The sequence below is a fragment of the Nuphar pumila genome, chromosome 5 (assembly GCF_984573655.1).
Source record: "Nuphar pumila chromosome 5, dmNupPumi1.hap1.1, whole genome shotgun sequence".
Classification (NCBI taxonomy): Eukaryota; Viridiplantae; Streptophyta; class Magnoliopsida; order Nymphaeales; family Nymphaeaceae; genus Nuphar; species Nuphar pumila.
In genome coordinates, this window is record NC_143253.1 from 9,522,521 (window position 1) to 9,535,571 (window position 13,051).

Consider the following 13,051-nt stretch of genomic DNA (forward strand, 5'->3'; position numbering starts at 1 on the left):
TGAACTTATCATTTCCAGCTCAACCGTTCCGTGTCAAAGCATGCTTAACCAGTTCACAACGCTAATTCTACCAACCAGGGCTAGTAGGAGCTATCAGTGCACGTCTCCTTGTGGTGGGACGTTGCGGGTTCAAACCCCAGTCATACGTTGAATAATAATGGGATAAAAAAAGCATGCCTTCACAAAATTCAAAATATGAAAAAACAAAACAAAAAACAAATCCATGTCGCCAGACAGGAAGGTGACTTTTCTCCGAAACACACGTGGCGTACGGGTTTTATGCCACGTAGGCAGCAGCGGCCTATTTTCTCCGCGGTTCACGAAAGCAAGCCGCGCCGACCTCCGGTTTCCCCCTGCAATGGCGATCGCTCTGGACCGCCCGATCCCGTCGCTGTCGGGGAGGATCCCGTCCATCTGCCGGACGTTTCGTCGGCCCGTCGCCGTCGCTGCCTCTCCCGGCGGTGGGATCGCGAAGGCTGCCCTGCGGACGCCGTCGCCGCAACTTGCCCAGTGGCCGCGGAGGTGGATCGTTGCCACCACCGGGCGGCGTCAGATCGGCGGAGAGGAACTCCGGCGGGTGGCGAGCTTATGCGCGGTTGAGGGGCGGGTGTTGGACTTGGAGCTGGAGGTGGAGAGGGGGCGGAGGAAGGCGGAGGTGGTGGCCGCGGCAGTCGTCACGGTGGTTCTGGGCGTGGGGAACAGAGTCCTGTACAAGCTCGCGCTCGTTCCCCTGAAGCAGTACCCTTTCTTCCTCGCTCAGCTCGCTACCTTCGGGTAACTCCGTCGATCGTTTCCTGGTGAAGAAAAAAAGTCGTTTTTTTTTTCTTTTGTTTTGGTTTTGGTTTTGGTTTGATCTTTTGATTCATTGCATTTGGTTGATGTGCTTAAATTTCTGATTGCTCGATTGCTGATCTGCCAAATGTTGATCGATCCCATTCGATCGTTTTGCTTAAACTGTGAATCTGTGATGCTTCTTTTTTTTTCTCTGAAAGAAAGGAGAACTTAAACTGTGATGTTTCTAGTTTAATCATCACCAAAGTTTCGCTGGATAGTCGGTTTCGGTTCCATTTTGTTGCTTTGATTCACTCGTTACTAAATTCTGATTGATGCGGTTTGATGGTTTTGCTTGAAATCCATACGCGAGTGGAATTCTTAGCTTTCATCATGGAAAGATGATGTTAATCATGCATTGCACTTTTTTATTTTAACTTTTGGCTGAAGCAATTCAGCGTTAGCAGAATCAGCCTGTATTCTTTGAGATATGGAGAGTATATTTATATTTTTCCTTCTATGGTAAGGTTGCTCATCTATAAGATTTCACTCAAGCTGAAATTTAGTCACCATGATTTTTCAAGCAAAAAAAGAAAAAAGAAAAGAAAACGTTGTTGCATCTGATGGTACGGCTGATTATGAGGTACATCAGCAGGCGCTACAATCATATGTAGATGAATTTTGGCTGGTTCGAGAGGGCAATGCACGGCAGTGACGAATGTTCGATTTCGTGATTGATGCAAGAAAGAAAAGTTTTCCCCACTCCCACTATTTTCACTGGGTGGGGGCAGATTGGGCCACTCATTCAATGAGCAAACCTTCTCTGTCGACCAAAAAAAAGACAAAAACCTATGAACTCCATGTAAGTTCAAGCTAACACACCTATATGCAACTATGAATATTGTCTAACGAATATTTGCAACGGGAAAAAATATTCCAGTATCTTCACTTTAGCTCAAACTATTGTGCCTATGTACTATCAGATTGTTCAATTAGGTGTGTTTACACTTCACACCCCCATAGTGGCGAATGTCTATGTACAACTATTCAACCATAAATGAGAAAAATACTGCTGTTTGGAAATAATGAAACATTGGAAGAATACAATGACAAGGTTCCACCCACAGTCACAAATATCGGCTATATCTCGGCGAGACTATTTCTTGCGATGTTATAGGTTTGGTGATAAATCTCGGGACTTAAAAATTAAAATATATATATATATATATATATATATATATATATATATATATATATATATATATATATATATATATATAACAAAAATAAGTAATAAAATATCATGTTTACACAATAAAATACATATATAGTAAAAGAAATAAGTAAAAAATGTAAAAGAAAGCAGAACATATTTAAGATGTAAAAAATAAATAAAAACAGTAAAAATAATTGATAATATCCGGATCACGATATTCTCGTGATAATATCGCAGCATTCTTGTCATAATATCGCGATATAATCAAATTGGTGATATTTTAACTATAACATCATTCACTGAAAATACAGCGATAATATCGCGATATTTTGAAAATATCGCTGATATTTGTGACTGGTTTCACATTTTCTGGAATTTGTGGATGACCTGTTAACTTGATCATGTTCTTATTGGATAGCTAACTGGACTAACCAGTCCATCTTATCCTATTCATATCAGTTTTATGTCATCTTGTTTACGGCTGTCTGGTACCTGCAAATCATCTTATTTTTATCTTTCCTCTTAGTTGATTTTGCCAATTTAGTTTGTGTTGAATCAAGTGTATGCACTGAGATTTCTTTGTATGTCTAGAATCTAGATGTTTCTGTTAACTGCACATTCAATTGTATCTCCATATTTCTTTATGTTCTCTAAATGTATCACCATCTAAATTATTTGCCAGGTACGTGGTAGTGTATTTCTCCATTCTCTACTTCCGTTACCAGTCTGGTATTGTTACGGATGAGATGCTTTCATTACCCAAGTACCACTTCCTTATTGTTGGACTTCTAGAGGCTCTTGGTGCTGCTTCTGGAATGGCAGCAGGCGGTATGTGTTTTATTTGAGTTGTCCAACACTTGATCATATTTTTCTGAAGGGCTTATTCTATCAGAATCATCTACTTTTGGTATAGTTAAGTTTTAGTTTCAATAACAGGGGATTTTGATCATCTTTGAAATGAGATATAATTGCATATGTAGCGAAATTATATTTCATTAAGTATCACTACCAAGTGTCCTTAAACATGTATAGCTTAATTCTCTAAGCTATTTATGTTCTTATGGTATGGATTCATTAATTTTATGATAAGCAATATCATCCCTTTTTCATAAAACGAAGATGGTTGCTGTATCAATAACTTATGAGCTGCCATTCTTTTGGAGTTATTATAATGTGGGAATACAGAGTTTCTTTACTGTTAATTCATTGTTCAAAATTTGTTTGTTGACCCAATAATGAGCTTTACCTTTCCATGTTCTTTTCCTAGTCTTCATATGCTTTCTTGTCTAGTGATGCTTGTGATATGGTTAACCGAAGAGACACTTATGCGGAGTAACTATGAGCACAATATCTAACTTCCCAAAATATTGTATGGATAGCATGGGTGCTTGTGATTGCAGAAAGTGGCAAGAACTCTTGAAGAGCTCCTTCTAGAACATTGATTAGAGAGCAGGGACGAAGTTGCAACCAGTCCTGAAGTGATGTTTCCGATTCGCGTTGTGCTCTGTGGCCTGAAAAGTAGTGTCTTTTGAAATGTGCACTGAAGTAGTTGCTAATATCAACATTCAACTTTCTATGTCTAATCCTTGATTAGTTTAGTTAGGTTTAATTTAGTGTTATATAAAAGTCAACCCAATGTTACTAGTTCATGCCTGAGGAAAACTACATCAATTGTGCCAGTTCACACACATGAAAGTGCTGTTGTCCTCATTAAGAGTTGCAGTATTCATAGATTTCACATTTCAATGAGATAAATGGGATATAACTTGGGCAGCTGCTTTCTTTCAGCAATGTATCTGGTGATACTTGATAAATGTCTAAGAAAAACAATGTAAATTAGGCTAGTTCGTATCCGTGAAACTCTTCATTGTCTTCATCACCAAATAACGGTTCAATGAGATGACTGAGGCTGCTGCTTCTCTAGATTCATCCACTATTCTGCATAACAAATTTATTGATGTACGACCAAGGTTGCCAGACTAGGAAGCGGAAAACGGTATAGGAAGTGGAAGCGAGAAGCGATGCATTTAAAATGTATAAGAAGCGGGAAGCGGAGAATTAAAAAAAAACAATATAAGAATTGAATGAGAATCGAAATGGAACACAAATAAGAACTAAAATAAAAGTGACTTCTTAAATTTCATGATCTTTTAGTGTAAGAATTAATTTTTTTAACAAAATATAAAAATGATGACTACCAATTTAGAGAAAGCACATGGAAGTGAGTGAGAAGGTAGAGAGGAAACACATAAAAACCTATGTCACATGGGTGCGGGTGCGAGGGTGGCACTTTCAAAAAACTTGGGTGCGGGGGTGGAGCAAAAATCTAAAAAATTATATATATATATATATATATAAAGTCAAAAGTTGGACATAAATGACCTTGGGTGCGTTGACTGCACCCAGGGTCAGGTTGACCGCATCGGGTGCGGGTGCGATGTGGGTGCGACACCTAGTTGAAGAGTCCCTGTGACATAGATAAAAACCATGAAAAGTAGAGTGAGAAAACATATAATAAGAATAGATGAAGCGTGTGGAAAGCATAGGAGAAGCGTGGGAAAATCGAGATTCTCATCAAGTTTCAGAAGCGAGGAGTATTGCGGCGCTTCCGAAGCAAGTTTTCGGGAAGTAGGATTTCCACCTATCTAAGAAGCTTCCGGTAACTCTGTGTAGGACCATATGTGTACTTTAATAGTCTTGAATAAATCTCACTGTACTCAGCACTTTTTCCTTATTTTAGTCTTTGTTAGTTTCATAGTAAGACTTGGCTTTGTTTTTCAGAATATCCATTTTTTGGTTTTATAAAAATGTCCATAGATCAACCATTTTCTTGAATTTTATACAATATACTGTCTAAGGAGATCTTCATGTGCATCTTTGCTTTGGAATTGCAGCAATGCTTTCTGGTGCAGCAATACCAATATTGTCTCAGGTAATTTATGCTCTCTATCCAGACAAATCAGAGGGTAATGTCAGGAATTTTTGAGTTTGAAAAAGAATGAATCATCTTTTTTTTATTGTGTAAATGCTTGCTGCAGACATTTCTAGTATGGCAGCTTCTTTTGTCTACTGTTTTCCTCGGCAGACGCTACAAAATAAATCAAATATTTGGATGCTTTCTTGTTGCTGTTGGTGTGATAATAACTGTTGCTAGGTAATCCTCCCTATCTGGTTTTTGTGTTAGTTTTCTCATGGCATTGATATTAAATGGTGCACTTTAGTTTCAATGGTCAGTTCTTTTACTGAAATTTATTTTTTCCCCAACCATTCTCTTAGATAAAAAATAATTTTTTTCTCCCATAAGCTGACTGTGGTGCAGCTTCAGTAGTTCTTGAATTGCTCATCTGTTATATTTGCTAGCTTCTTGTTTAGTCCTTTTTGTTCAGGATATTATCTTGGCTTACTGTCTCTAAGACTTCATTCACAGTCCTCATTGCTTTTTCTTTTTTCTTTTTCTTTTTTCTCCCTTTTGATCTTTTTATTTTGCTTTTCCATTGTTGGTATGACATGCCTACCTTTTCTAGAACAGGTTCCAGTCTCTTTTTATCCATCTATTATTTTTGCTTGTTGACTTTATCAAATGTCCAGATTCTCTTGTTGACTTTATCAAATGTCCAGATTCTCTTAGTCCACATTCTGTTTCCTAAATTAATGGTTATGGTTATGATGTTGTTTTCCATTCTGTTGGTGCTCTATGTAGGACCTCTAGCTTGGGAAGGACTGTTTGACTGCTCATAGTGAAAATTTCATCACTGAATCGATCCTATTATATGTTGTGATTAATTTTTAATCTGATAGATACTTTCAGTTGGCATCAGTTTTGTCATTTAAGATTTTATCAAGTTTTTAAACTTTTTATGCCTTAATATTTAATATAAGTCACCTTTGCATGTGATTTCTGATCACAAGCATGACTAAGTCAAGAAGATTAGTATGTTGCATTATGTACTTAATGTGCTTAATACCCTAGCTAGGATTAGTGAGAGAATTTAGCTTCCAAAATAACTTAGTCATCTTATGAATTTAACACTAGTCATGTATTTTTGTCACGACTTGCTTCATATGAACTCTTACTGCTTTCTATGGATAACATGAATTCAAATCTTCTAACTGTTTCACTTTGTTCAGTGGGTCTGGTGCTGGTCAATCATTGAAAGAAGCTGGAATTTTTTGGGCACTCTTGATGATCACATCATTTTTTTTTCAAGCTGCTGATACAGTTTTGAAGGTTACTGCAACTTTTAATAACTAAAGTTAACTGATTCACCTCTTTTGCTCTTCTATTTTTCTAGTAACCTCAAAATCTAAATGTGTTTGGCAGGAAATAATTTTCACGGATGCTGCCCACCAGCTAAAGGTGCATGTGCTGAGCAAAACCATTGGTCTATTATCTCTACTAGGATGGGATCAGTATCTCATTTGGTCTAGTCATGCATACCTTGTATCTGTGGATTTCATGTCAAAGATGTTGTATATGGATGCTAACAGAAACTACTCGTTTACGTGCAGGGGGGTTCAGTTGATTTATTTGTTGTAAATTCTTATGGATCAGCCTTTCAAGTAAGATTGGATCACAAGATTCTACAATACAAACAATATATTTGCTCACAAGCTGATGTTTGACCATTTATCTTTCTTGTTCTGCCTACAGGCACTATTTATCTGCCTTCTACTCCCATTTTTGTCCAAGTTATGGGGTGTTCCGTTCGTACAGTTACCCAGCTATTTAAGAGATGGGGCAGCGTGTTTTTTAAATATGGGTTCCTTGTCAAGTGGTATGCCTACTTGTTTTCTTAATTGAGATATGTATGAAACTGAATTGCGCTTTAAACTTATGTCCTTTATCACACTAACAGCTGAACAGAATCTATGCTAAGCAATGGCCCCAATAATATGATTTGATCTTCAATATTTCTACATTATAAGCTTATAGCGAATACCTGACAGTGATGGGACTAAATGTTTCATCCTGATGGAACTTGGTTCCTAATACAAATCAGAGATTCTTTATAAAATAAATTGATTGTTGTGCAACATTATATACTTATCATAGAAAATCTGCGAGCCATTTAGTTTTTTTGCCTTTTTATGGACTTAAGGGGATTTATGTAGATATTTGGAGTGTAATACACATTAAATCGGTGTAAGGCACATTTGAGATAAATTTAGAATGATAGTTGCCAACTTTTAAGGAAAAAATATCTACTTATCTGACCTATCTGTTTAATCTGGTAAATCAAATCATGTACCTACTCTTGTCCTAATTTTAAAGGAAAAAAAAAAACAGTTGGTTTCTTGCTTCTCTCTCGTACATTTTTTGCATGTTTTTGTTTCCTTTGTAATTGTAAATCTTTGATTTTAAGGAAAACTAAAAAAACAATAAAGGGGACCATAGTATAGCAGGAGAGTTTCAAAACAATGCATATTTTCAATTCAAAACTTATGCACAAGAAAATTTGTGTGGTTCTTATTGCCCCACACTTACATGATTTTGTTATAATTATCAGGATGTGATGGTGCACCACTTTTGCCATTATTGTTTGTATCAGTCAACATGGCCTTCAACATATCGCTGCTTCATCTTATCAAGATTTCCTCTGCGCTGGCGTCATCTCTTGCTGCAACTTTCTCAGGTTATGACCACACACAAACACACAAACACACAGATCCAAACAACTATACTTAGCAAAAAGAAGTTTCAGTTTTCCTTACCTTCTAATTCTCATTGTTTTTGTTATATGATGCAGTCCCCATCTCTATATATGTCTTTACCCTTCCACTACCTTACCTTGGAGTGCCTTCAACTCTACCGGCTGGTTTCATATCAGGGGCGAGCATCCTCTTGATTGGCTTGTTTTTGTATGCATGGCAGCCGTCAGTTAGATCTTCATCTGAACAAATATGAACATATCACCGACTTGATACAGCAATCAGCTTGATGTTGTTAAAGTAGATTGTTTAGGCCAATCGTTCGTTGGCCTTGAAGTTGATCCTCAAGGGAGATAGTTGACAGGAAGATGCTAACAATCTCTTGAGCTTGTGCTCTTGGGAGAAAAGTTTGGTAAATCTCTCTCTCTCTCTCTCTCTCTCTCTCTCTCTCTCTCTCTCTCTCTCTCTCTCTCTCTCTCTCTTTCATATCCAATGTTGTGCTGCCAGTTTGTAAATTGACATGTAAGAGTAATTGACAGTAAAATGAATTGTTAGCCTAGTGCCTAATGGTGACACAGGTATGAGTTTGGTGCACTCTATGTAGGTGACGAAATAATGCCATTTCATTTTCAACTGATTTTCCTTTGAGTTTGGTGCACTCTATGTTAGGTTTAATATCAGAATACTCTTCCTAGGATCCGTGATAAGGATCCTCATGTTATATTTTCAGATTTATGTGACACGACTCCTTTAGTTTTGAGGAATTTAGCATAATCAACTTCTGCTAATTAATTTTTGGAATTAAATTCTCAAGCGTTCCAATTCTTTTGCTTAACCCGCTACTAGAAATAGAAATGGGTTTTTTTTCCTTTAATTGTGTTTAAAAACCCATGGGATGCGAATTCCCAAAGCAAGGTTGAAGCTGGGTGTACTCCCGGTGGTTAGGGGGACCTTGGGTTTTACACCAACCAGCTCAAATATGTTAGAACAAGGTGGTTTCTTCCCATCTAGACAATCGAATATATTTGGACCCAAATAGAATCAATTAACGCCCATTTTGTATAGCATAAAATTCGTGGCAAAATAAGAGTTATTCGATTATGTTTTGTATAGCTTTCGTCCTTCCAAACTGGGTCCATGGCTCGTGCTTAGCTAGGTTATACCCGACGCCGACCTGAACCTGCTACGGGTCAGGCTACGCCCAAAGCTGATTGGGTCGTCCCAACTTTGCCATTGATAATCATTTCATGTTAATCTCATCTTGATCATCAAAAGACCGTTATCAACATCAGCATCTCAATCATCATCATCATTCTTCATTGTGTATGTATCACCATGATCATGATAATCACGACAATTCATAATCATCGCCTTCCATGATGATCATCGTTCATTGTTTTTAACCACCACCACTTTAGGTAATGATCACTATCATCATCATGGTTACAACCATTGTTAAGACTTGGAGACCAATACATGAATCAAACCCGAACCATACTTGGTAAAATAATATTTTTTATCTTTTTTACATTGAAAATTTGTGGGTCTTAATCCAAACCTGAGTTGGACCCAAGTGTCTGGTATAAAATTTCACAAACTATACCTGGATCCAGGTATTAATTAATCGGACCATCGGGTTGGGACCCGGGTCATAATCAGGTCTTCTTATTTATCACCATACCCGGACCCTATAGGATTTGGTCCAGGTAAACCCGATCCATTGACACCCCCTAGGAAAGGTCCCATTATTTGCATTGGTTATGCAATTAATTTCTTTCAACAACTCTTCTGTGAGGCCTTGCCTAATAGTATGGACAGAGCGGTGGTTGTGAGGGTGCTGAGATGCATACACTGGATCAAGCACCACTGGTGTGTCCGTAGCTTTCAAAGGTAGGCCATGTAAGTCAGGGTGGTCGTGGGGTTCCACCCAAGGTTTTTCTTGCTTCTGGGGGGGGGGGGGTAGGGTTTGCTACTAATGAGTTAGAAATCATAGGTGCAAAATTGTATTTGTTAAGCAGGTCAGTCCAATGCTGTGTAAAAGTAGATGACGAAGAACGAACCGTCATTAGTCAATGACCATTTAATCTCATCTTCAGAATGAGTTAAGGAAAACGAACCGAGCTCCCATGTTACTGAAATCCATTGTTGTAGAGCCACCTCTGATGGGGTTGCTCATAAGGATAATATTCCAAATGGGTAATGATGGAGTACCAAACTCTTTGATCTTGCTGATTTTTTGACGTGCTAACATAATATAGAGTTGGAAAAGTAGCCCTAAGTGGCTATCTCCCTACCATCTGTCTTGCCAAAATAAAGTCCGCGAGCCATTACCAACTTGAATTTTAATAAATTGACAGAAGGGGACAATGTCAATCATAAACCCTTCCTAAATCTCGGAACCAATGCGTCATTTGTGGCTCTCTGACCAATTTCAAGGCTACTCCCCCAATTCATATTTTTCTCTGAGAAAACTATTGATAAATGACCTTTTTTACAAATGAGTCATACCCACTTAGCAAGTAGTGACATTAAAATATTGTAGATCTCAAATTTTCAAACCTCCGAACTCCAATGGTTTGGATATTTGCTTCCACCCCACCAGTGCCCTTGATTTACTTTCCAAGTTTTCTTTTCAAATAAAACTTTGAAAGATCTTAATCAATCTATTATTCACCTTCTTTGGCATCTTAAATATTTGAATAAAATGGAGAAACATAGTGGAAATATTAAATTTCACCAAGTTGACACGACCTACCTTAGATAATAAGCGAGTCACACAAGATTGTGTTCTAGCCCTCACCTGGTCTTTCACCACTCCCCAATGAACTTCATAGGAGACGCTAAGATGGAGTGGGAGACCTAAGTACAAAAATGGGAGAGAGGCAGCTGAACATTCAAATATGCTCCAAGCCATCCTTTGAAAGCTACACATATCATCATTGATAACCAAAACTTGACTTTTACCAGAGTTTATTTTCAATCCCGATACTCCCCCAAAACACCTTAGAATAGAAGAATCCATACTGCAAACATGTTTTCTTTGCAAATAATGAATGTGTAATAGAGATTGAGTAAGATACTTTACACCTATAAAACAACCCAGCTTGACCTGTAAAGTTAATCATGACAGACAAAGCTTTCATGGCTAAAATAAAAAAGAGAGGAGAAAGAGGATCTCCTTAATTGCCTTAAACCTCTAGCGGGTTTGAAGGGAGGGCCCTTTCTCCCCATTAATTGACACAACAATAGCGGTAGCTCCAAGAAGTCCTTTCACCAAGGAAAGTCATTTAGGTCCAAAGTTTATGCACCTAACAAAAATACCAATCAAAAGAGTCAAAAGCTTTTTCAAGATCAATTTTGAAAATAAATGAGGGTTTACCCGAGAGCTTAATGGAATGAATGCATTTGTGTGTCATAATACACGCCTCATGTAGCCTCCTTCTAGGAATAAAGGTTATTTGTGCAGGAGAGACATGCTTACTGATTTAGCTCTTCAATCTACAAGCCAAGAGTTTTGAAATAATTTTGTAGCATAAACCTATGAAAGAAAAGGCTAAAACCGAGAAATGTCCTCCGCATTAGTTTCCTTACAAATAAGTATATGAGCATCGATCTATCCATGATAGCTGGGAGCTTGGCATTGTTATAAAAATCTTTCAACAATGCAACTAAGGTTCCTTTAATACAATCCTAGCTTTCTTTTAAAAAACTCAATTAAAAATCCGTTCAAACCTGGTGTCTTTGTTGGATCATGATATGGATCCAGTGTGACCAAATGGGTCTCACGTAGAATCCAATGACCACCTGATGGGTGATGGGTTATTGAGATATACACCACAAGGATAATGGTGGGGCCCAGTCTACATTGGATTTCCAGCATGTTTGGGAATCCAATGAGACAATTAGGCTGGATAACGGCTACCCAGGAGAGGTTAAATGCTTCAGCTCTCTACCTCTGCAGTATAATCTAAACAAGATCTATGATCCCCCCTGATGCAGGTTGTTAATCTCTTCCCTAAATCCTCCTTCTCACTGAGTCCTTCAGTGCACACTTTGATACAATTAAACCTACAGTGGTATCAGAGCACAGTTACTGGTGTACACATGAAGAGTAGTCGCTTCAAACCTGACTGCTATGGTGATGCTCACATGAGTCACAGGCGCACAGATTGATTTTGGCAAAACCTTCAGGCGGAGAAGAGATCGTTAAGGGCACGGAAAGGGGCTGCAGCAGAGGGCACGATGACCCTCTGTTCCTCCTGAGGGTACAATTTTGTTGATAGAAGGCATAACTAGGCACTCTCATTCGCGGCCTCCTCCAAGCCAAATCCTCCTAAGTCATGTAATCCGGGCAGAACCCTAGGAGGGTGACCACGCGATCAGAGCCTCTGATGTGAGACCGCTTCTCAGAGAGGAGAGAGGCAGATGATTGTCTCTCTATCAGACCCCCCATCGATGATCGATCCGCTGAAGAGCATGTAACAAAAAAAAAGAGTCAGTGACAAAAAGAGGAAGACTGCTGCAACCACCCATGCTGCACTGCCCCCCCCCCCCCCCACCAAGACGGATTCTGGCAATCCGTAACCACCTCGCTAATCTCACTCCTGGAAGAAGGCAGATGAACGAAGGGACAATGGTGGTGAAGAGAAAAACAGAGAGGCACTACTCAACGAAACCAAGGAAAAATTCAGTTGGGATTCAACCCCCTTGTCTCTCTATAGTTTCGAAAAACAGAGGACACATAAAAATGCATGATGTGATGACTGTCGTGCTGCCAGTTGTCAGTATTTGAGAAACCAGTTTGGGTTTTGCCGCCTGAAGACTCTGAAACTCCCACCCGTGTCTGGGAGCCCGAGTGAGCATGTATCTTCGTGTCAATCTTCACTGTGTCGCCTACACGCTCCTCTGATGGCCTAACCATATAGACGCCAACGACATCTTGTTTGAGATCCATCTGAGCGCCACTTCAGCATCGTCGTAGGCTGTCGGACTGTGGTGCTCTGCCGCAAGATGATAATCCATCGAGACGACAAGGCTCGGAGGCACAGAGCAAATTGGTGACCGACGACGTTATAGTACCGTCCTTCGGTTGTCCTACCAAATCCCCGATTGTTGCAGACGCTTCTTCCGGCATTGTCCTTGCTGGCATTGTCCTTGCTGGTATTCTCCCTGACATCGACAAGGCCGATCCGTGAGTCTACCAAGCCAAAAAAGCCTCACTGCAGATCAGAGATCAGCAAGTCAGAGTTCTGCGTGCTTTCGCCGAAGGCACCAAGATGCTCCAGCCAGTGGCGGGAGCTCCTCGGCCTGAAGTGGAAGCAGAGACCAAAGCCACTGGAAACAGCATCTGCGTTGAAGATTTCAGCGACGACGACATCGACGACAAGGGCTCCAAGGTCGCTGAAGCAGTTCCTG

The 13,051-nt window shown here is 39.3% G+C and overlaps 1 protein-coding gene across 1 annotated transcript; it reads left to right on the forward strand.

Annotated features, from left to right (window-relative positions):
* The first annotated feature begins 338 nt into the window (after window positions 1-338).
* On the forward strand, window positions 339-8,269 carry LOC149836711 (protein CLT1, chloroplastic-like). The gene is made up of 10 exons (XM_090005535.1): window positions 339-774; window positions 2,670-2,815; window positions 4,882-4,919; window positions 5,026-5,141; window positions 6,116-6,215; window positions 6,309-6,344; window positions 6,497-6,547; window positions 6,639-6,762; window positions 7,495-7,620; window positions 7,735-8,269. The coding sequence occupies exons 1-10, from the start codon at window positions 359-361 to the stop codon at window positions 7,890-7,892; spliced, it is 1,311 nt and encodes a 436-aa protein (XP_089861661.1). The 5' UTR covers window positions 339-358; the 3' UTR covers window positions 7,893-8,269.
* Window positions 8,270-13,051: the final 4,782 nt, after the last annotated feature.